The sequence below is a fragment of the Heterodontus francisci genome, chromosome 7 (genome assembly GCF_036365525.1).
Source record: "Heterodontus francisci isolate sHetFra1 chromosome 7, sHetFra1.hap1, whole genome shotgun sequence".
Classification (NCBI taxonomy): Eukaryota; Metazoa; Chordata; class Chondrichthyes; order Heterodontiformes; family Heterodontidae; genus Heterodontus; species Heterodontus francisci.
In genome coordinates this window covers 99,732,887-99,757,420 of record NC_090377.1, presented here as the reverse complement: position 1 = coordinate 99,757,420, position 24,534 = coordinate 99,732,887, and the positions used below count along the sequence as shown (strand labels likewise).

The 24,534-nt window shown below is 42.2% G+C and overlaps 1 protein-coding gene across 1 annotated transcript; it reads right to left on the bottom strand.

Moving 5' to 3' along the window:
- Positions 1-845: 845 nt before the first annotated feature.
- maip1 (matrix AAA peptidase interacting protein 1) lies at positions 846-19,823 on the bottom strand. The gene is made up of 6 exons (XM_068035721.1): positions 19,472-19,823; positions 13,209-13,280; positions 12,488-12,614; positions 9,587-9,737; positions 5,297-5,391; positions 846-2,786 (listed from the first exon to the last, which is right to left on the bottom strand). The coding sequence occupies exons 1-5, from the start codon at positions 19,778-19,780 to the stop codon at positions 5,313-5,315; spliced, it is 738 nt and encodes a 245-aa protein (XP_067891822.1). The 5' UTR covers positions 19,781-19,823; the 3' UTR covers positions 846-2,786; positions 5,297-5,312.
- Between the last annotated feature and the right edge of the window lie 4,711 nt (positions 19,824-24,534).

Sequence of the window (24,534 nt, the reverse complement as noted above, 5' to 3'; positions counted from 1 at the left end):
ATTAATACAGGAATTGTTAACTCACAAATTTCCATCCAAAATGCCAGTAGGAATGCGTAATTTATGTTATGAGGAGTGGTAGGAATTAGATATGTTTCACTAAAAGGCTGCATTCAGTTCACTCATGATTCATGTAAAATAAACCAATTTGTTGGTTTATAATTGACCTTGTTGCACTGAAGTGTACAAGGTCACAGTATCCAGTAAACACAATTGAGGGGATCTGACTGTTACAGTCCCTGCGTGACACATTTTAACGAGATATTGGGCATTCATAAGGAAATGAGGTCCACTTACAGATGTGACCAGTGGAGCCAATCATGGGAGAATATTTAGTGTAAGGCTGCAATCTGTAACACATGGAAAGGCAAAGAGAAAGAGGGAAGGTAAAATTTTTTTTTTTACAAACATACATACAAACAAAGATACCTTCAGATACAATACATCCAAAATGACTGCCACCCCAATTCTATGCCTCATACTGAATCACAATATATATAAAAATCAGAAATCCAACATTCAAGTCATGGTGTTAGCGGGGTGGGGTGGGGAAGAGAGGGGAGCAGCCATAGTCTGAAGAGATGAAAACTTTTATCAATATGTCCTGCAGGGTTAGCCAGTTATGTATAATCAGGTGTTGCGCAGGTAATCTACACAGAATTGCACCAATCACCAGTCTTTTATAAATGACCATTAAATTCACTAAACACGTTTCAGCAGTTTCATTTACATTTTCAAAGGCCACACAGCAGTCTCATTTGACAAAACTATGAGTATACCCAGCAAGCTTTGTTATCTTGTTAATCTGGTCTCTCACTGTTACAAGAACTCAAAAGGATAGTGACTTCTTTTCTGGTAAGTTTATTCATTAAAAACACATTTTCATCCTCAATAATATTTTAAAAAATCATTCACCACTTGAAATTTTAGAAAACATTGTCAAAAAAACTGCAGTAAAAAAAAATTAGATCAGTGTTTGTGGTTGTGTCTGAGGTTCACATTCTATTATCTTTGAGCATGGAATCCACTATTCTGTTTTTTTTCCATCACCAGTGCTTCCAAGCCCTTAGTTATTAATACAATCACAGTAAAGCTAGCACCATCTGATGGATGTCAGAATTCAATGTTACAAAAATCCCAGAAAATATCTGTTTTAATTCCAAAAAAAGGTCAGTGTACAGATTATTTCAACCCTAGATAATAGGTTATCTTTCAGCAAGTTGGGTTATGGACAGTTGAACTCCAACTTTTTCCTTTCGAATTCAGCTCCAGAAATTTTCCAACCGTTCTTGAAAGAGGAGCTTCATCTGATCCTCACCCTCCTATGCTGTATCTAGCAGAGATCAGGAAGTGCTCAAGGACAGTGCAGTGTAAACCTGTTTGCCCCCTTACGGTAGAATTAGCTTCCAGGACTATTCAGTCAAGAATTACAAATCATATGTGGGATCATGGGGAAAGGGTTGCAAATGGGGGCAGTGGACAAATACATCCCTGGGTGCAACAAGAGTTACACTGAAGGAGTGTACAAGATGAAAGCACTTCTCGCTCAAACCACTTATTTTCAACCTTCAATTATCTTTCACATCTTTTGCAAAGTAGACTACAAGTGTTGAGCATTTACCTTCAACTGAGTGCAAAAACAAACCCAATGAAACCAAACCACAGTGTTTACTGGAAGTACTGGAAAGGGGTTGGAGCATCAAGGGATTTACTGTAAATCAGTCACTGCACTTCAGGTCCAGTAATTCCTCATAATACTCCCATTGGGAGCAATACAAATACAATATTAGTGAATGGAAAGCAGTCAACTTGCATCTGCAGCAACCATATAAATAGATAATTATAAAAGGGACACTGCATGTACAATTCTTGAGATTAGGTGAAAAACATACCAAACCATTTTCAACCTGCAAGTGCATTCTCCCTTTCAGTTAACAAAGTGGTGAATACATTTGATCCAAGCAGTCTCCTATTCCAGATGAGAATCAAGATTGGCACATTTCTAATTCAAATTCAGACTCAGACAGCAGTGTTGTTAAGTCATTCTTTTCTTCCTTATAAAAGGAGCAAAAGAATGTGAAGAGGGACAAGTTAATTCACTCTCCAATCCTCTTGATTCCTTGTAGGAAAATCACCCAGCTTCTGTTCACTGCCTCTTAACATTCCACACTGAACAAGAACTGAATTTTAGAGTCAAACATGAACTGGTGACCATTTAATATGTTAGATTTTGACAGGTTTTTACCTAAAACTAGTCAATGACGATTAGTTTGATGAGTGCTGCCCAATAAGGAGCACATTTAGGAAGTATTTCTTTACAGAGGTTGATCAACAGCTCAAACATGTTACCAGGAAGAGTAACCAAGAACAAGACACTGGAATAATTTAAGAACCAGCGAGATGCTGCAAGTGGGAAGATGAAAAGAGTCAAGACAATTTCTTGTGTTAGATTTCAATTATAACCAGTTGACAGTCTGGCACTGTTTAGACCGCCAGAAAATCTTCCAACTAAAAGTATTAAGAAAATAAGTTCAGCTGGTAACTATACTGTCTGTTATGAAAAACAGCATTGCAGATCAGAAGGCCCCAGACTGTACAGAGGTTGCCAATTCAGGTGGATGATAGTAGGATATAATAACTGGCTTTCCGTGTGCTAGAAAGAAAAGAAATGTGTGGCTCCCATCAGATCATTATCAGTGATCCCTGCTGGAAAACTGCATCAGTAGGGAACAGGATCAAACAGCTTACACACGAACACCTCTGAGATGCTGGAGGACAGTTATTGCCTGTGGAACCAAAACATGTAGAAGTCAGCATCTTCAGGAGAGAAAACAAAGCATGCAAGAACATGTAATATTAAGAATGTTTGTTCACAATTCATCGTGAACGACATCATTAACACAATTTTGTGGGAAAACTGGCTACTCTTAGATATGAAAGATCATAATTAATTAGAAAATAAAAGCAAAATACTGCAGATGTTGGAAATCTGAAATAAAAACAGAAATACTCAGCAGGTCAGGCAGCATCTGCGGAGAGAGCAGAGTTAACGTTTCAGCTCTGTGACCTTTCATCAGAACTGCCATTAGCCGCGGCATAGAATATAAGAGCAGGGAGGTTATGATGGAGCTGTATAAAACACTAGTTAAGCCACTGCTGGAGTACTGTGCACAGTTCTGGTCGCCACACTATAGGAAGGATCTGATTGCACTGGAAAGGTTGCGGAGGAGATTCACCAGGATGTTGCTGGGCTGGAGCATTTCAGCTATGAAGAGAGACTGGATCGGCTAGGGTTGTTTTCCTTAGAGCAGAGGAGGCTGAGGGGAGACCCGATTGAGGTATACAAAATTATATGGGGCATAGATAGGAAGAAACCATTTCCCTTAGTGGGGGTGTCAATAGCCAGGGGGCATAGCTTTAAGGTAAGGGGCAGGAGGTTTAGAGGGGATTTGAGGAAAGTTTTTTCACCCAGAGAGTGGTTGGAATCTGGAATACACTGCCTGAAGGGGTGGTTGAGGCAGGAACCCTCACAACATTTAAGTATTTAGCTGAGCACTTGAAACGCCACAGCATACAGGGCTACGGGCCAAGTGCTAGAAAATGGGATTAGAATAGATAGGTGCTTGATGGCTGGCACAGTCATGATAGGCCGAAGGGCCTGCTTCTCTGCTGTATAACTCTATGAACATTAACCAAAGATGCCAAGAGAATGTTGAATTATATAGCCAAAAAGGTGGAACAACAGTGAGGGGAAGTCATTATTTAGACTGTATAATGATCTGGTCAAATCACATCTTGACCACTGTGTCCAGTTCTGGTCTCTAAAACACAAAAGAAAAATGGAGACAGTGCATATAAGACCCACAATGCTGATTCCTAGGTGTCAGAGGTCTGAGTTTTAATTAAGACCAGAGAAACATGGGCTTTTCAGCATTGGTAGATGATGTTCAAGACATAACATAGTAGTATGGAAAATGTTCATTCTGGAAAAATAAATTGTTTCATTAGGACTCGGGGGCAGGCTGAAAAGCAGGTGCAGTATCAATATCAAGAAGTTCACCTCACACACAGTGACAATGCATGGAATTGACTTTCAGAAAGAGTGGAGCCAAACCCTGGAATCATTAAAGAACCAAGTGGATGCTGCAATAGGGAATTCCAGGATATTCCTTGACAGATAGGTTATATAGCTTCCTAGATCTGTAATTATCACGAATTGAAAAAATGTATTTGGGTTACTGGAATATACTCACTAACTTCTCTTCTGCTGCATATTTTACATAAGCTCACAACAAAAAGTATTTTCCCCCTTTCTCTTCCTTCCTCCCCACCATAGCACATCTTTTAAGCAGTGTCATTTTGGAACCACAGAAAAGTTACGGCACAGAAAGAGGCCATTCAGCCCATTCTAATCCCACCTTCCAGCACCTGGTTCCTAGCCTTGCAGGTTAGAGCACTTCAGGTGCAGGTCCAGTACTTTTTAAATGAGTTACTATAGCTGTATTTAATTGCTACAACTTTGGAGCAGCTAGTGATGCTTATTTTGCAAGTTCCAGCAGATGGTCATTACCCACATCCACTTACACTGTACATTCCAGGACAAAGCAGCATGCTAGATTGGCACCCTATCGATCACCTTAAACATTCACTCTCTCCACCACCAACGCACAGTGGCAGCGGTGTGTACCATATACAACATGCACTTCAGCAACTCACCACGCCTCCTTCAACAACACCTTCCAGACCAGTGACCTCTCCCACCTAGAAGGACAAGGGCAGCAGACATGTGGGAACACCACAATCTGCAAGTTCCCCTCCAAGCCACACATCATCCTGACTTGGAAATATATCACTGTTCTGGCACTGTCACTGGATCAAAATCCTGGAACTCCCTCCCCAACAGCACTGTGGGTGTACCTGCACCAGATGGACTGCAGCAGTTCAAGGAGGCAGCTCAACATCACCTTCTCAAGGGTAAATAGATGTGGGCCTGGCCAGCAACTCCCACATCCCATGAACACGAAATAAAAATAATTTGAAGAAATTTCAGGAGTTCCACCACATGACAAAAAAAAAAGTTTTGCAATTTTAAGGTGAAAAAAATCCTCAATTACAATCCCTAATCTATCATTCACAACAATTACACAGCATAGAACATGCCATTCACATAATAGGCACTTAATATGATGCTTGAATTTTTACAGGAGTAACTCCATTAAAATAAAATACAAATCAAAGAGGGTCAATCTTGTAGGTCGTTCATATTGGCTGTGAAACATGCAGTAAAAATCCTTACAGTATTTTCAGCAGAATTACTCCAATAATTTAAAATGCTGTATCCGTGTAATGGTCCAGTCAGGTTCCACACCTTGAGTAAATTCACGCCGAAATCTAGAGTTCAGTGAAGAATGAAACATTGGTTAAATTTAAAGAGCAGTACAAGAACACGTTCTCATTCCCAGATAATCATTTGAAAAGTACTAAAAGTACTGTAAGTCTCAATATGCAGAATGAGCTCAATTATTTTAGCTTCCTTTCCCCAAATGCTCTACTGTCCTCCCACTAACTTTAACTGGATTATGGTTACATTGGCTCCAGACATTCGCTGATACCTCACCCTATTTGTTTATTTGTCATGTCTGATCCTTGACAGTGAATATCTTTAGGCTATTCAAACTCATGTAGCATCACAGCCAAGTATACTCCTTCCCTTACCGCATGTTCATACATGCAGATGTTCCATCATGAGTCACTGAAATGTGCCCAGAAGTGGGCAACCTAAATGAGTTTTCCCTTTCTTAGCTCAGGGGTGCTAATGCCCTTACCACTACCGAGATTACAGGTCTGGAGCTTTGTTGAAGTGTAAGACTCATTAGCCAAACTGAGCAATGTATTCACCAACTAGGCTATTCCTGGCCACTTTCTATTTACTCCATTATAGAAATTCCTAATCCAACACAATATTCCACAATGATTTCATATCAACAATTTGCGTAGCTCAGCTCACTCAAGCGCATCCGTTATCAAATTGCACTTAGATTTCTAAATATATGTTGGATCTAAGGGAACTGATTGATTACATGGCAAAATGGCTGCAACATAAAGATTTGCACACTGATAGATTGTATTTATACTCAGCCAAACAATTTGTGTCAAAATTGTTCTGCCTTTTTTCAAACTTTAGCTGTATAGCATTCTTAGAGTATGGAAAAACTGACAAAACCTGTACAGGAGATACATAGTGTCAGGCAAACCCCACCTGCCAAAACTTAGGCAATCATTATTTTGCCACATGAACATTAAAACTTTAAAAATTGCAATCTCTGACTGGAAGGACGTTTGCATAGTACCAGACAAGGTGGAAACAAAGGGACCCAATCCCTGTTCCTCCAATACACAGAAGTGGTCAGACCAGTTTTGGTCACATGATTGACTGGCTGTTGCAGAGCTCTTGAACTCCCAAACCAATTGCCAGAGAACACCGTGTGCTCATGGACTGAGAAGATCTTCTCTGCCTGCCTGCTTCATCTCTTCCCACGGAACTGAATCTTGTGAAAACACGTGAAACTAAAAGAGAGAAAGATTTCCTACAGGTACAAGGCTTAAGACTAATACCGGGCCCCAATGAACCCAAGACTATATCTTCAATCAAGGACTACAGTAAGCTCGAGAAACAGCATCAAGATATTGCCTCAAACTGTTCTACTTATCTTTTCTATTCCTATCTGCATGTTTTTGTTGCGTGTGCGTGCTAGCGTGAGCGCGCCATATATCCGTAGGCGTGAACCGTATTAGAGTTGAAGTTTTAATAAATTTCCTCTTTCTGCTTTAAGCCAAAGAAAGCCCGTTTGTGCTCAGTTATTTGCCTGATAATTGGAAACGGTGAACAAGGATTCACAAAGGGGGAGCTCAAAACACAGTGTGTTTAAAATTAAACCCTGCTACAGTAAGACCAGGTAAAGACAGCAAGAGACCCCTACACATATTGCTCACCTGGTCGTAACTATAGTAATATTTATTTCTTCTAGCAGAATTGCAATTATGTTTTACAGTCGTTTCCTTTTGTAAACTTTTGTGCTCAAGGTGAAGGATGGTCATTCTAGGGAAGATAACATTTTTCCATTTCAAGCACCCACTGTCAGCGTCAAGCACTTGCAAGTATGGCACAGTTCATTGTAGAAAAAAACTCTCTACTGTACCCTAACTCCAGAAAGGCATTGTTATCAATTCCTACATCATCCATTTGTGATAAGGCTCTTACTGAGGCTGCCAATTTATGTTGATTTGTACTGTGGGTCCATACAAATTGTAAATTAGACTCAGATTGCCCAAACTTATAGAATCATTGAAGTCAGCACACAGATGAGACTTACAATCCATCAGCTTGAGCTGGAATTGAGCCCAGGTAAAGAGCACCCGGTCTCCTTATTTTTCAATGCTCTTCCACTGTTTGCAACTAAATAGTATCATAGTAAGTGAGTGGCCTAAGACCAGAACACACTCACCTGAATCAAGCCTGCTCAAGTGGCAGATAGCCTTAGCAACTTAATATCTACAGCTTTTGGCCGAGAGTCAAACACTGGTTAGCACCGCAGCCTCACAGCTCCAGTGACCCGGGCTCAATTCTGGGTACTGCCTGCGTGGAGTTTGCAAGTTCTCCCTGTGTCTGCGTGGATTTCCTCCCACATGCCAAAGACTTGCAGGTTGATAGGTTAATTGGCCATTATAAATTGCCCCTAGTATAGGTAGGTGGTAGGGAAATATAGGAACAGGTGGGGATGTGGTAGGAATATGGGATTAGTGTAGGATTAGTATAAATGGGTGGTTGATGGTCAGCACAGACCCGGTGGGCCGAAGGGCCTGTTTCAGTGCTGTATCTCTAAACATAAACGAAACTAAACACTCAACAGCTGTGTTTCTTTTAATCATTAGACTTTAATGTTTCAGTACGAGATATGAACTCAAATACTGTTATTTCAGTAACTTCAAAAGAAACATTTAAGACAGATAAAATTAGACATCTAAAGTACTGTGGTAGAATCCATGATTTATGTACCTAGTCTTATTCACTTCTAATGAAACTAAGTTTCAGTTCACAGAATAGTACAGCACTGGAGCCGGCCAGACGGGCCATCGTGTCTGCACCAGCTCTTTTGAAGAGCAGTCCAGTTAGTCCTACTCCTCTGTTCTTTCGCTGCAATTTTTTTCTCCTTCATGTTTTTATCCAATTCCCTTTTGAAGGCTACTATTGAATCTATATCCACCATCCCATCAGGCAGTGCATTCCAAATTCTAATCAATTGTATCGTAAAAAATATATTTATGTCACTGCTGGTTCTTTTACCAATTACCTTAAATTTGTGCCCTCTGCTTATTAACCCTTCATCTATTGGAGATCGCTCCTCTTTATTTACTTTATCTAAACATCTATACCAAATCTTCTCTTTGGCCTTCTCTGTTCTAAGGATTACAAGCCCAGTTTTCTAGCCTAACCATGTAACTGTAATCCGTTCTGATGAAAGGTCACAGACCTGAAACGTTAACTCTGCTTCTCTCTCCACAGATCCTGCCTGACCTGCTGAGTATTTCCAGCATTTTCTGTTTTTATTTCAAATTTCCAGCATCTGCAGTATTTTGCTTTCATGATACAACAGTAATCCTTCACCCTTGAAACCATTCTTGTAAATATCTTCTGTACACATCCAAAGCCTTCATGTCCTTTCAAAAGTGTGGTGCCCAGAATTGGACACAATACTCTAGCTGGGACCGAACTAGTGTTTTATATAGGTTTATCATAACTTCCTGCCTTTCATACACTTCCTTTATTTATAAAGCCCAGGATCCCATATGCATTAACTGCTTTGTTAACCTTCAAAGATAGTGCTTCTTGCACCCCCTTTAAAATTGTACCATTTAGCATGTATTGTCTCTCCTCATTCTTTCTACAAAAATGTATCATCCCATTTTTTGTGCGTTGACTTTCATCTGCCGTGTGTCTGACCATTTCTCCAGCCTGTCCACGTCCTCTTGAAATCGATCACATCTTCCTCAGTGTTTATTACAATTCTAAGTTCCTTGTCATCTGCAAATTTCAAATTGCCTCAATATATTTCAAGTGTAACACTGACTGTTGATATACTGTGACTCTTCACACATTTCTCCTCTTCTGTCCTTTGTAGGTCACTCCATAGGCCAGTTCTTTAGGAGTGCTGTCAGAAGTCTTGCTGCAACTCTCCAGGCATTTGAGAATTTGACTTGCGCCACAACTTGTCCCCCTCCTAATTGATTCAAAATTTCCACTAACAGCCAACAAGAGGCAAGATCAGAAATTTGCTACACTGAGAAATAATGAGGCCAAATCCATGTTCCACCCAATCCTGGTGCAGTGAGGTGGCATAGCCAATTAGCTGCAGAACACCCCCACCAGCCGAGCCTGCTCTTCCAGTTAAATGTGGGCACAGTAAGCAATTAATTAGTGTTTGTCTTTACATTTACTTTGGACAAGAAGGAGCAATAAGTGGCATATGCCCTCAATAAAACTCCCAACAGTTCAGTACACATGGAAAGTTATAGTTAAAAAACTTACTCATAATTTGCTGTGAGAAGGCGTTTGCTGTCTTTGCTGCTTGCATCACCAAAGACTACTTGAAACACTTTAGTTCCCTCAGGGGTCTCATCAGGAAGGTCAGCATCAGTCAGGTACCAGTAACGCATTATGATACTGACAAACTTTCTACCTGTTGAGATGATAACATTTAATGGCTAGCACCTTCTAACATATCAAAAAACATTCCTGCAGTTAAAAACCCCAAATTAACATTTAGATTGCTGTTAGAATTAGTAAATTTATCAAAATAAAGCACAGTAGCAGCTCCTGAACAAAATTCTGCAAACAGTACAACTATAACGCAATTCATATTTCATTTGGTGCTAGCAGGACAAACATACCACCACTTGGATTCCAATTTTTCCACTCACACTAGCACCAGCTTAGCCAGGAACAAATGCTACTTAGTAAACTGCCAAATGATTTTCCCCTTAACACAAATGTGGTATTATAGGTGAGATGAAGGCAGCAGGTTTAATTTCTGTTACAATAGTTCAACAGAAGCTCAGTCAAACTTTCTGGGGCTTCTAGCCACCTACTTTATAATGGACATCCACCTTCAAAGATAGCAATACTACCTGCTGGATTTTTTTTCAGTTGCAAAAACATCAAGATATTTCCTTCAGTACAGTAAGCAGTAAATCAGTTTCTGCTTGCTGGAAAAAAGATACCATTTCACAAACCTAGAATAAACTTACTACTTGGACCAAATTCCTCTGAATTAAAAAATATTTATTTTTGAAAGCTTAATTGAACAAGGAATCACAAGGTCTTCCGTTAATAACCCAACAAGTGATGCTAAATTAGTGTTCAAATCTAGTATATATTACCATATAGTTGACTCAGTGGGAAGATGATGACAGGTAGTGCTAAAGGCAAATTTTCAAGAAAGGGAGAGAGTGAGAAAGGTGGAGTAGTTTAGGTAAAACAATCCAGACTGTCAGGTTGAGGTAGCAGAAAGTTCTGCCACAGAATGGTGACTGCAATGTATATGAAGCCACAGATCAGAGTATGGGACATCGGGCTATTAGATTGCAGATGTAGGAAAGGTGAGGGTCTTGAAGTGTCTTGCAGACAAGATGTTGAATTGATGTGCTGAGAGATGGGGAGTCAGGAAGGTTGGAGAGAGCAGAGCGATAGGGAAAGAGGGCTTGGTGCAGGATAGTATTCACATGGGGGGGGGGCGTTTGGATGAGTTCCAATTTGTGAACAGCAGAATTAATGGGACCAGAAAGCAGAGCAATGGAGGGTTCACAGAATTACTTGCCTTTACAGCACAGAAACAGGCGAGTCACCCAACTGGTCCATGTTGGTCTTTAAGCTCTACATGTCATTTAACTATCAGAACAGCTTTCTATTCCTTTCTCCTGTTCGTCTAGCTTCCCCTCAGATGCATCTATGTTATTCATCTCAATTATTCCCTGTGATTTCTTGACGTGGCAAAAACGTGATTATGGATTTCAACAGCAGTACAGTACTGGTGGTGGGTAGGCTGTGGGGGTTTGGAGCTCAGTTCACAATCTAAAAGGACAAGTAAAGGGAGCACAATATTGTTTTAGGCAATCGTGCTAGATCTGGCAATGAATAAAAAGGCCAATCAGTTCCAAGTACATTCCAACTGCCGATCCTCAGATTTAAGGGCGAGGTGGGAACTGTTCCCGGGGAGGTAAAAGCAATGGTAGACAACTGGAGCGAATGAGGACAAAGGCAGAAGCAAAGCAGTTGCTCAGTGAGCCCCATGCAACAGCTGTGTCAAAGCAGATTACAGAATAGTTACAGTACAGAAGGAGCCATTCGGCCCATCATGTCCGCACTAGCTCTCCGAAAAGACTAATCCCTTCGTTCCATTCCCCTGCTTTCTCCCCATAACCCTGCACATTCTTCCTTTTCACATAACTGTCTAATTCCCTTTTTAATGCTTCAATTGAACCTGTCTCCACCACGTTCTCAGGCAGAGCATTCCAGACCTTAACCATTCGCTGCGTGAAAAAGTTTTTCCTTGGATGGATAACCAGAACAGAAAGCTGGGATGGTGTTGCAAAGGGAATTGAGGGTAGCAGTTAGTTTTTTCTGGGATGGAGGGAGGATAATTACAGAACAGTCTGAAATAAGTAGAGTGATGCCGATGTTCAGAAAAAACAAAGCAGCAAGCAGAAATGGTTTTGTCTAAAGTGGAACCCTCAGGTGGCAGGGCCTTTTGATGAGAAGGTCAAGAGAGAATTTACGGGTGGGGAGAGGGCACCAGGGAGGGGTGCTTAACATGTCGAGTGAGATTCACTGAAGGCAGGAATGCCACAAACCGGAATTAAGTGAAGAGAAATAACCAAAGAGGAGCTGATCAGTGCAGAAGCCAGAAGATTTTAGTTAAGAAGGTACATGGGAACTTATTAGGGCGGCAGATAAGGATTTTGAAGAAAAGGGAGTGGATGAAGTGCTAAAAGAAGGAAAGAAGACAGTGGAGTAAGAGGACATGTCGAGGCAGGAGCGGTGAATGAATGTCACACTGCCATTGATTAGAGAAAGGAATATAGTTGAAATTATAGCCGGAAGGGCAGCCTCAATAAGCAGGAAATGTGAGCCAAGTTTCAGTCAGGGCCAGGATGGAACAGGCCACTAGGATGAGGTCTAGATGATGGTAGCCTTATTTGCATGGCAGCAAACATCCTGCAGGGCAGTCTGGAGTGAATATACGGTCACTGCAAGTACATGATGTTGTATTACTCTTAATACTAGTATTCTCTCCTCCTCCACCCCAAATATTCTAAGATTTACAGGGAATATTCATTTCACAAATTGCATTAAATAAGAGGGATCTGATTATACAGTTCTATGCAATACCAACTGTATTTTTAGCTGTCAAGTTTAATAAATACAACCAACCTTGGTTATCATAATAAATTCCAACATCGCCTGGTGTGCTATACATAATTTCATCCAGGTCAGCAGCTAAGGCCTCCCTGCGGTTAACTGGCAAAGCTAAGCATTTTTCTTCCAGTTCCTCCAATGCCTGTACAGAAAATACTAGCATTTGGATAATGCAAAAACAACAGCCCTACTGATATAGATCATGAGATTAATACAGAATAGTTTTTCCATGAAATGGAAGAAAGACAGCAAAATAACACCGCCAAAAAGATTAACAGCCCATAATATACAAAGCTTGTCTCTAATTGAATCTTCTGATTTAAATGAGAAAGCTAATGTCGAGGCTGTGTGTTCGGTGGACACTGGTTTGTCTCGCCTTCCTCTGAAAAGTTACAGCTGAGTACTTACTAAAAATAATGACCAGAAATTACAAAAGGGAATATATACATTAGTGATACAAAGCAAACACAGGTCAATGGACCCTCTCAACTTGCATCACCATAGGCTTGCGACATAGATTATCTAGAACTTGAAAAACACAAATATTGCCACAGCTATTTGCTTTCACATACACAATACTACTTGGGATTCATCTAGGACAAGAACCTATTCGTCTTCAAAACATGTATACTTTTCAAGATATTAAGTGTTGCGAGCATTGCAAACTTATGACTGTAAATATATTTAGTTTAACAGAAAACATCCAAAAATCTAATTAATACAAATTGTATGTTACCTCTTTTGATACAAGATCCTTCAAATCATCAAAATTGCACTCTGAAAGCATCTTTGACACCTGTGCAAAAGCCTATGGAAGTCAATGAACATTATGCAAAGGTTTACTTTCATAAAGTGGTATATCTGGTAGACACACAACTATATTTACAACACAAATGGTAGCAAAGAAAAAATGAGAACTATTTAGCTGCGATGCATTGCATTACAAGCAATAAAACACTGGCCTTTCATTCAATAGCAGTGATTGTCAGGGAAGAAGTTGCATCAATTAGCTACTATAAATGTACTACCATGTTCTCTATGTGGGAGATCCTCCCCTGCTTCATTGGAGATCTGGGATGGCAGATATTGCACAGAACAATCCCATCAAACAAATTTTAAGTCACTGTGCGGACTTCCAGGCTGCCTGTAACTTTTGTGGCCGAATTGAGTCTGTGCTTCACATATATATTGAGTATGAGAGGTTGCGGCCCTTCTTCCATCATCTGAAGGGGCTGCTTCTCAATTTCTGGCAGCACTTCAGTCCTGATCTTTGGCCAACTGGTATGGAGGGGAGAAGGCAAGTCAGAGGACCTCGTGAGTCTGCTCCTGGGCCTGCCCAACGTGGCCTTTAACAGGGCCAGGCAGCATGCAGTCGCAGCATTGTTCATTTCAACTGCCTGCCTTCCTCGACAATAGGGCATGAGGGGGACTGGAGTGTTTTATTGCCACAGGAACAGCATGCTGATTTGATTAGTTTCCTTTTGTTTTATCTATTCTTTGGAGTTTATTTTTGTGCCCCCATTAATTTGATTTCTGACTGATGACACCAGTCATTCTAATCGGCACTTAAAAGAGCAGTTTAGTAACTATAGTGAGGGTAAAATGGATTCAGGGAAGGCAAAGCGTAAAAAAAATTAGCTGCCCTGGCCAACATTCATTCCTCAATCGCTATAAAACATAGATTAACTGGTTGTTTGTCTCATTGCTGGAATTGGGACCTCAATATGTGCAAATTGGCTACCACATTAACTAAATTACAACAGTAACTATAACTGGGCGGCACAGTGGCGCAGTGGTTAGCACTGCAGCCTCACAGCTCCAGTGACCCGGGTTCAATTCTGGGTACTGCCTGTGTGGAGTTTGCAAGTTCTCCCTGTGTCTGCGTGGGTTTCCTCCGGGTGCTCCGGTTTCCTCCCACATGCCAAAGACTTGCAGGTTGATAGGTTAATTGGCCATTATAAATTGCCCCTAGTATAGGTAGGTGGTAGGGAAATATAGGGACAGGTGGGGATGTGGTAGGGATATGGGATTAGTGTAGGATTAGTATAAGTGGGTGGTTGATGGTCGGCACAGACTCGGTGGGCCGAAGGGCCTGTTTCAGTGCTGTATCTCTAAACTAAACAAACTTCAAAATACCTTATTGGCTTGTGAATCACTTAAGGATGACCTGTGGTCATTAGGTTATTCACTTTAGTAATAAGAAAGAAAAGTAAAATACTAAGTAGAATTTTTTTTTTTAAAAAGGCATGAAACGTCTAAATATTGATGTTCAAAAACTTGGATGTACCTGTACAAAGAAAGCAAAAAGTTTGCATGCAAGTGCAGCAAGCCATTAGGAAGCCAAATGGCATGTCAGCCTTTATTACAAGGGGACTGGAAAACAAGAATAAGGAAGTCTTGCTACAATTGTATAGAGCTTTGGTAAGATCACACCTGCAGTACTCTGAGCAGTTTTGGTCTCCATATCTAAAAAGATATACTTGCTTGGAGGCGGTACAGTGAAGGTTCACTAGATTGGTTCCAGGGGTGAGAGGGTTGTCTTATGATGAGAGGCTGAGAAATTGGACCTATATTCTCTGGAGTTTGAAAGAATGGGAGGTGATCTCACCAAAACATACAAGATTCTGAAGGGTAGACAGAGGTTGTTTCCCTTGGCTGAGGAACCTAGAACATGGGCAGTCTCAGGAGCGGGGAGGGGGCGATCATTTAGGACTGAGGTGAGGAGAAATTTCTTCAATCAGAGGGCTGTGAATCTTTGGAATTGTCCACAGCGTTGTGGATGCTCCATTGTTGGGTACATTCAAGGCTGAGATAGACAAGATTGTTGCTCTCTCAAGAAATCAAGGGATATGGGGTGCAGGCAGGAAAGTGGAGTTGAGGCAGAAGATCGTATTGAATGCTGGAGCAGGCCAGATGGTCTACTCCTCATGAAAGGTACTGCATAGAAGCAAGTTCTTTCTTGAGCTGATTGCTGCAATTGGAAGTTGGGTAGCTGATGGAGAGAGAAGAATTTGAGGAGTTGACCACGAGTTCTGATGGTTAAGAGAAGCAGGGCGCAGGGCCACTGAGAGGGTAAGGAAGCAGTCTAGGTGGGAGGAGATGGGAAAAATACAGGTTCGTGCATTGTGATGAACGGACTGCAAATGTCTTGTGAATTGCAGTTCAATTTTTTTGTACAATTCTCAGCCCAGGAGTAGCAGTTTTAATTATGAACTGTCTGCAGTGAATTGGTGTTGGGCTGGGACCTGGATTCAAGCTCAGGACAATTTACAGGGCCCAGTGGGATGGCTGTTGGAGTGAGTGGTGAGGATAAGAAAGATTAATTGAAGTGTTTTTTCTTTATGCATTTTTAATTTGTTTTGGAAAATACCCTAATTTAACAAACCAAGATAGAAAAATGTTTGAATTTATTGTCATCCTGTGCCACACTGTGTCACAAGTGCCCATGACTCCCGTCCCCACTGGTTTCAACATATTCAATTCAAAATCTTTGTCCTCATTTATACAATCACTCCATGTCCTTGCACCATTTTATCTCTAAAATCTCCACAAGCCCTATAATGGCCTCCTAAATGCTATATTACTCTGATTCCAGCCTCTTGTATATTTCCCTTCCATTGGCCAACCATTAGACGCAGAGCCTTCAGCCACCGTGCTCCTAGTCTTTTAGATTCCTTGTCTACCTAATCCACCTCCAAGGCACAGGCATCAATACATTTGGAAGCAGGATGCTCACAAATGACCTCGACCTAATGGAATGCTACTTCCAGAACTGGTGCCTCCAGCTCAATCCAGAGAAGAAAGTGGTGTTGGGCATTCCATCTGATCAATCACGCTGCCAGAAAAGAACTTGACATTTCCTTCTGCAGAAGGCAATTTACCCATGACACCTACCCAAAATACCTGGGTGACACCCTAGACAGAACTCTCACTTATCATATCAGCCTCATCTCATCAACACTGGCCAACCTGGTCCGGAAATTGATTATAACATGATGAGGGAGCACAGCTATCACAACAGTGACCCTAGTCTATTTTGCTGCAGAATATTACTGTGCCTCAAGATCCTGCAGCCACCACACAATGCAGATTAATGCCTCCATGAGAATGGAGTCAGGGACACTTACGTCCACTCCAATGAGTGGCTCCTGGCACTGTCTCACATTGCCCCAGCTGCCATTCGCCAGGACAGTATCATGCTCTATGAGAGGGAAAACAATGAACACCCACCTTCCCATTCACAAAGACTCGAAAATCCCACCAAGAGAGCACTTCAAATTGCGCCAGCCATTCTGGGAAACAGCAGCTGTTTCATGTAGCTGGTATCAACCCACCATCCAGATGGATAGAATCATGGGACACATATAGCATAAAGAATCAACACCTCATCACTGACCCAACAGCAGAGATTCCTGGCTTTGACCTCTTTTGAAGAGAGTGAACAGTACTAAGTATTCCTGGATACAAGGTGCTTAGGAAAGAAAGAAAAAAAGGAGGGGTGGCAGTATTGATTAAGGAGTGTATTACAGTGGAGAGGTCAGGACAGAATCTATTTGGTTAGAGTTAAGAAACAATACACTACATTACACTACTGGGTGTATTCTATAGGCTCCCAACTAGTGAGAAAGATATAGAAAAGAAAATTTGCAGGGAAATTATAGAGAGGTGCAAGAACTATCTCGTGATAATGGAGACTTCAATTATCCTAGTATAGACTGAGCTAGTAATAGTGTAAAGAGCAGAGAAGAGAAATAGTTTCTGAAGTGTGTTCAGGAGTATTTTCTTGATCAGTATGTTTCCAGACTGACAAGGAAAGACATATTGCTAGACCTGGTTCTGGGGAATGAGGTGGATCAAATGTCAGTAAGGAACAGTGATCACTGTATCATAAGATTAGATTAGCCATGGAAAAGGACAAGGAGCAATACTTAATTGGAAGAGGGCCAATTTCAGTGGAGCAAGAGTAGATTGGAATCAAAGATTGGCAAGAAGAACTGTAATTGAACAATGGATGTCTGCCTTTAAAGGGGAGATGGTTCAGGTAGAGGTAAATTCCCACGAGGCAGAAAGGTACGACAACCAAAGTCAGAGCTCCATGGATGATGAGGTATAAAGTGTAAGCAGAAAAAAGGGGTGTATGGCAGATGTCATTGGTAATACACACGCGAACCAGGCTGAATACAGAATACAGGATCTAAGCATGCATGCAGAGGGCATGGCTGAGGTACTAAATAAGCACATTGTCTGTCTTCACCAAGGAAGATGCTGCCAAGTCATAGTGAAAGAAGAGTTGGCTGAGATACTGGATAGACTAAAAATTGATAAGGGGGTACTAGAAAGGCTTGCTGTACTTAAAACAAATAAATCGCTAGGACCCGATGGGCTACATCAGAGGATGCGGAGAGAAATAAGAGCTGAAATTGCAGAGGCACCGGCCTATAATCTTCCAATCCTTCTTAGATATGGGGATGGTGCCACCAGAGAACTGGAGGATTGAAAATGTTAAACCCTTGTTCAAAAAAAAGGTGCAAGGATAAATCCAGCAACTACTGGCCATTCAGTTTAACTTCAATGGTGGGAAAGCTTTGAAAAATGATGAGAGTCAAAGTTACTTACAGCACAGGAGGAGGCCATTCAGCTCACTGAGACCATGCCAGCTCTCCACAGAGATATGCAGTCAGTCCCACTCCCCTGTAGCCTTGCAAATCTCAGATGGCCATCCAATTTCTTCTTGAAGTCACTGATCATCTCTGCTTCCACCACCCTTGTGGGCAGCGAGTTCCAGATCATGACCACTCGCTGCATAAAAAAGTGCTTCCTCATATTCCCCTGCATCTTTTGCCCAAAATTTTCAATCTGTGCCACCTAGTCCTCGTACCATTTGTTAATAGGAACAATTTTTCTTGGTCTAACTTATCTAAGCTGTCATAATCTGTACACTTCTACGAAATCTCCCCTCAATCTCATTTGTTCTAACGAGAACAAACCCAGCTTTTCAAAAGGATATGGACAGGCTGGTGGAACGACCAGACACATGGCAAATGAAATTTAACGCAGAAAAATGTGAAGCGATACATTTCGCTAGGAGGAACGAGGAGAAGCATTTTCAACCAAAAGGTACAATTCTAATGGGGGGGAGGGGGGTGCAGGAGAGAGATCTAGGTGCATATGCGCACAAATTGTTGAAGGAGGCTAGGCAGTTTGAAAAAGTTGTTAAAAAGGCATATAGGATCCTGGACCTTATAAACAGAGGCATAAGAGTACAAAAGCAAGGAAGTTATGAAGAAATAAAAAGAAATAATGCAGGAAAAACTCAGCAGGTCTGGCAGCATCTGTGCAGAGAGAAGCAGAGTTAACGTTTCAGGTCAGAGACCCTTCTTCAGAAGTTATGAAGAACCTGTATAAAACACTGGTTCGGCCTCAACTGGCGTGTTGTGTCCAATTCTGGGCATACTTTAGGAAGGATGTGAAACTATTATAGAAGCTGCAGAAAAGATTTATAAGAATGTTTCCACGCATGAGGAACTTTAGTTAAATGGATAGATTGGAGAAGCTTGGTTTGTTCTCCTTAGTGAAAAGGAAGTTGAGAGATTTGTTGGACGTGTTCAAAATCATGAGGGGTTTGGATAGAGAGAAAATGTTCCCATTGTGAGAAGGATTAAGAACCAGGGGACACTGATTTACCAGAGGCAACATGAGGGAAATCTTGTTGATGCAGCGAGTGGTTGAGATCTGGAACTCAGTGCCTGAGAGTGTGGTGGAGGCAGATCCAATTGTGGCTTTCAAAAGGGAATTGGATAGTATCTGCAGAGAAATAAAATGCAGGGCTACAGGGAAAGGGAAGGAGGACTAGGTGAGTTGCTCTTGTAGACAGCTGGCATGATCACGATGGGCCGAATGGCCTCTTTGTGTGCTGTGACCATTCTACGATTCTATAATTTGCCTGTTGAGAATTAAAGTTCTTTTTTGAAGTAGACACGAACACTGTCCTGTACTCACTTGCTTGGCACCAGCAGCAAATTCATCGAAGGTGAAGTCCTGATCAAAGTAAGCTCTTATCAAGAAGAAATACATCTTGGTCCGGGCCCAGGTGAAGGGGTTGGGGATGCCGACCACCACCACCTTCTTGCTCCGCTGCTGAGGATCGCGCTCAGTGCTGTAGCGCCTGGCCCAGGGAAGCAGCTTGAGAGCCGGTAGCTGAGAGGAAGGCCTCAGGCACCACTGCGACAGGTGAGCGGTTGCAGGGAGCCTGTGAGCTGAGGGCAGGCTGAGGAGAGCAAATCTCCAGCGCCTGGCCAACAGCGCCATCTTCACCCGCCCGGCTACGTCACTCCGCCGCTGACGTCACCACCGCGTCCTCCCCTCCCATTGGAGGGGCCCAGTCCCGCACAATAATCAGTCCGGAGAGCAACCGAGTCCTGGACACAAGACCCCGCCTCGACAAACAGGACATCAGTGGCAACAATTATTAGTCAAGTGCTCCCAGTACATAAGGGACAGAGACAACCATCTGTCACTTTAGTTTCATTGGTTAGGTGCACATAATATGTTGCAAATTTTCCAAATTTCTTGTTTTAAGCTGGAAATCATTATAAAATATTATGATTGCTCCTCTAATCAACGTTCTAGATACTCAGAAATTATAGATTTTTGAATTACTGTGGAAACAAATACATTAAGACTGTAAGATATCCTTTGGAGCAGCTGTGATAGTCAACTGAGTTTGAAAGTGACCGGTGACTGTGAATGTTTAGACAATTTCATGCATTTGCCAGCTATTCTTTTCATTTTCTGTATACTGTAAATGGTGCGTAAAATACATTAAAGACTTCCCTACATTTATGTGTTTCTCCTGCTTTGAGAAGTTAATTTAACAGATGGCCTGTTGGTCTTTTTATGATAAAAGTACATTAGCTGAAGCCAAAGATAAAATCTGTGTATTTCGGTAGGTCTGATAATTTGTTTGAAATGATTCTAACGATTTAAATGTGCTTGGTGATTTTCTTGGTTAATGAAATCTTACAGTTATACCGCACATATCTTCCTGATTGTAGCAGAAGCATATTAGATTATTTTTTCCCATTCTTACAAAGGAGACTATTTTAGTAACAGCTTGTTTCTGCTTTTTCCTGCATTACCCAGGGTACCTCACTTACTCTTAGCTTTTTTAGTTCTGTCCTGTGCCTCTCTGGATTTTATCCCTGTCTGTCTCTTATCGCCGTCTGTGCATGTCTAGCATGAACTGGGAGCCCTTTACGAATAACTGTTGCCACTGAGTCCTGTTTGTCAAGGCGACGTCTTGGCTCCAGGGCTCTGTTACTCCCCAAGCCATGTCTCTCTCGCTTTGGGATTTTTCCTCTGTCTGCCTCTTTTCCCCTGCCTCTGGTTTCAGCCTCTCTGTGTCTCTCCCAGGGTTTATTCTCCTGTCTCTCTCACACACACAGGGTTTATTCTCCTGTCTCTCTCTCTCAGGGATTATTCGCCTGTCTCTCTCACACACACAGGGTTTATTCTCCTGTCTCTCACACACACGGTTTATTCTCCTCTCTTTCTCTCTCTCAGGGATTATTTTACCGTCTTTCTCTCTCTCAGGGTTTATTCTCCTGTCTCTCACAGACAGGGTTTATTCTCCTGTCTTTCTTTCTCTCTCTCTTAGGGTTTATTCACCTGTCTCTCTCTCTCACGGATTTTTCGCCCGGCTCTCTCACACACACAGGGTTTATTCTCCTGTCTTTCTCTCTCTCAGGGTTTATTCTCCTGTCTCTCACTCTCTCGGAGTTTATTCTCCTGTCTCTCTCTTTCACACAGGATTTATTCTCCTGTCTCTCTCTCAGGATTTATTCTGCTGTCTTTCTCTCAGGGTTTATTCCCCTGTCTTTTCTCAGGGTTTATTCTCCTCTTTCTCTCTCTCTCAGGGTTTATTCTCCTCTTTCTCTCTCTCTCAGGGTATATACTCCTCACTCTCGGGGTTTATTCTCCAGTCTCTCTCATGGTTTGTTATCTTCTCGCTCTCTCAGGGTTTATTCTCCTCTCACTCTCTCTCTCAGGGTTTATTCTCTCCCTCTCTCAGAGTTTATTCTCCTCTCTCTCTCTCTGTCTCAGGGTTTATTCTCCTCTCTCTCTCTCTCTCAGGGTTTATTCTCCTCTCTCTCAGGGTTTATTCTCTCTCTCTCTCTCACTCTCAGGGTTTATTCTCCTCTCTCTCTGGGATTATTCTCCTCTCTCTCTGGGTTTATTATCCTCTCTCTCAGGGTATATTCAACACTCTCTCAGGGTTTATTCTCCTCTCACTCTGGGTTTATTCTCCTCTCTGGGTTTATTCTCCTCTCTCTCAGGGTTTATTCTCCTCTCTCTCTCTCTCAGGGTTTATTCTCCTGTCTCTCTCCCTCTCACTCAGGGTTAATTCTCCTGTCTCTCTCTCTCTCCCTCTGTCTCTCAGGGTTTATTCTCCTCTCTCTCTCAGGGTTTATTCTCCTCTCTCTCAGGGTTTATTCTCCTCTCTCTCTCAGGGTTTATTCTCCTCTCTCAGGGTTTATTCTCCTCTACCTCTCAAGGTTTATTCTCCTCTCTCTGGGATTATTCTCCTCTCTCTCTGGGTTTATTATCCTCTCTCAGGGTATATTCAACACTCTCTCAGGGTTTATTCTCCTCTCACTCTGGGTTTATTCTCCTCTCTGGGTTTATTCTCCTCTCTCTCAGGGTCTATTCTCCTCTATTCTCAGGGTTTATTCTCCTCTCTGGGATTATTCTCCTCTCTCTCAGGGTTTATTCTCCTCTCTCTCTCAGAGTTTATTATCCTCTCTCTCTGGGTTTATTCTCCTCTCTCTCAGGGTTCATTCTCCACTCTCTCAGGGTTTATTCTCCACTCTCATAGGGTTTATTCTCCTCTCTCTCTCTCTCTCTCCCTCTCTCTCTGGGACTATTCTCCTCTCTCTCTGGGTTTATTCTCCTCTCTCTCTAGATTTATTCTCCTCTCTCTCAGGGTTTATTCTCCTCTCTCTCAGGGTTTATTCTCCTCTCTCTCAGGGTTTATTCTCACCTCTCTCTGGGTTTATTCTCCACTCTCTCAGGGTTTATTCTCCTCTCTCTGGGTTTATTCGCCTCTCTCTCTGGGTTTATTCTCCTCTCTCTCTGGGTTTATTCTCCTCTCTCTCAGGGTTTATTCTGCTCTGTCTCTGGCTTTATACTCCTCTCTCTCAGGGTTTATTCTCCTCTCTCTCTGGGTTTATTCGCCTCTCTCTCAGGGTTTATTCTCCCCTCTCTCTGGGTTTATTCTCCACTCTCTCAGGGTTTATTCTCCTCTCTCTCTGGGTTTATTCACCTCTCTCTTTGGGTTTATTCTCCTCTCTCTCTGGGTTTATTCTCCACTCTCTCAGGGTTTATTCTCCTCTCTCTCTGAGATTATTCTCCTCTCTCACTGGGTTTATTATCCTCTCTCTCAAGGTTTATTCTCCTCTCTCTCTGGGTTTATTCTCCACTCTCTCAGGGTTTATTCTCCTCTCTCTCAGGGTTTATTCTCCTCTCTCTCTGGGTTTATTCTCCTCTGTCTGGGATTAGTCTCCTCTCTCTCAGGGTTTGTTCTCCACTCTCTCTGGGTTTATTCTCCTCTCTCTCAGGGTTTATTCTCCCCTCTTTCTGGGTTTATTCTCCACTCTCACAGGGTTTATTATCCTCTCTCTCAGGGTATATTATCCACTCTCTCAGGGTTTATTCTCCTCTCTCTCACGGCTTATTCTCCAATCTCTCTGGGATTATTCTCCTCTCTCTCTGGGTTCATTCTCCTCTCTCTCAGGGTTTATTCTCCTCTCTCTCACGGTTTATTCTCCTCTCTCTCTGGGATTATTCTCCACTCTCTCTGGGTTTATTATCCTCTCTCTCTGGGTTTATTCTCCTCTCTCTCACGGTTTATTCTCCTCTCTCTCTGGGATTATCCTCCTCTCTCTGGGTTCATTCTCCTCTCTGGGTTTATTCGCCTCTCTCTCAGGGCTAATTCTCCTCTCTCTCTGGGTTTATTCTCCGTTCTCTCAGGGCTAATTCTCCTCTCTCTCTGGGTTTATTCTCCGTTCTCTCAGGGTTTATTCTCCTCTCTCTCTGGGTTTATTCTCCTCTCTGGGTTTATTCTCCTCTCTCTCTGGGTTTATTCTCCTCTCTCTCTGGGTTTATTCTCCTCTCTCTCAGGGTTTATTCACCTCTCTCTCAGGGTTTATTCACCTCTCTCTCAGGCTTTATTCTCCTCTCTCTCTGGGTATATTCTCCTCTCTGGGTTTATTCTCCTCTCTGTCTGGGTTTATTCTCCTCTCTCTCTGGGTTTATTCTCCTCTCTCTCAGGGTTTATTCACCTCTCTCTCAGGCTTTATTCTCCTCTCTCTCTGGGTATATTCTCCTCTCTGGGTTTATTCTCCTCTCTGTCTGGGTTTATTCTCCTCTCTCTCTCTGGGTTTATGCTCCTCTCTCTCTGGGTTTATTCTCCTCTGTCTCAGGGCTTATTCAGCTATCTCTCAGGGTTCATTCTCCTCTCTCTGGGATTATTCTCTTCTCTCTCAGGGTTTATTCTCCTCTCTCTCTGGGTTAATTCTCCTCTCAGGGTTTATTCTCCACTCTCTCAGGGTTTATTCTCCTCTCACTCTCAGGGTTTATGTCCTCTCTCTCTGGGTTTATTCTCCTCTCTCTCAGGGTTTATTCTCCTCTCTCTCTCTCTGGGTTTCTGCACCTCTCTCTCAGGGTTCATTCTCCTCTCTCTCATGGTTTATTCTCCTTTCTCTCTCAGGGTTTATTCTCCACTCTCTCTGGGTTTATTCTCCTCTCTCTCAGGGTTTATTCTCCTCTCTCTCTGGATTTATTCTCCTCTCTCTCAGGGTTTATTCTCCCCTCTCTCTGGGTTTATTCTCCACTCTCTCAGGGTTTATTCTCCCCTCTCTCAGGGTTTATTCTCCCCTCTCACAGGGTTCATTCTGCTCTCTCTCTGGGTTTATTCTCCTCTCTCTCAGGGTTTATTCTCCCCTCTCTCTGGGTTTATTCTCCACTCTCTCAGGGTTTATTATCCTCTCTCTCAGGGTATATTC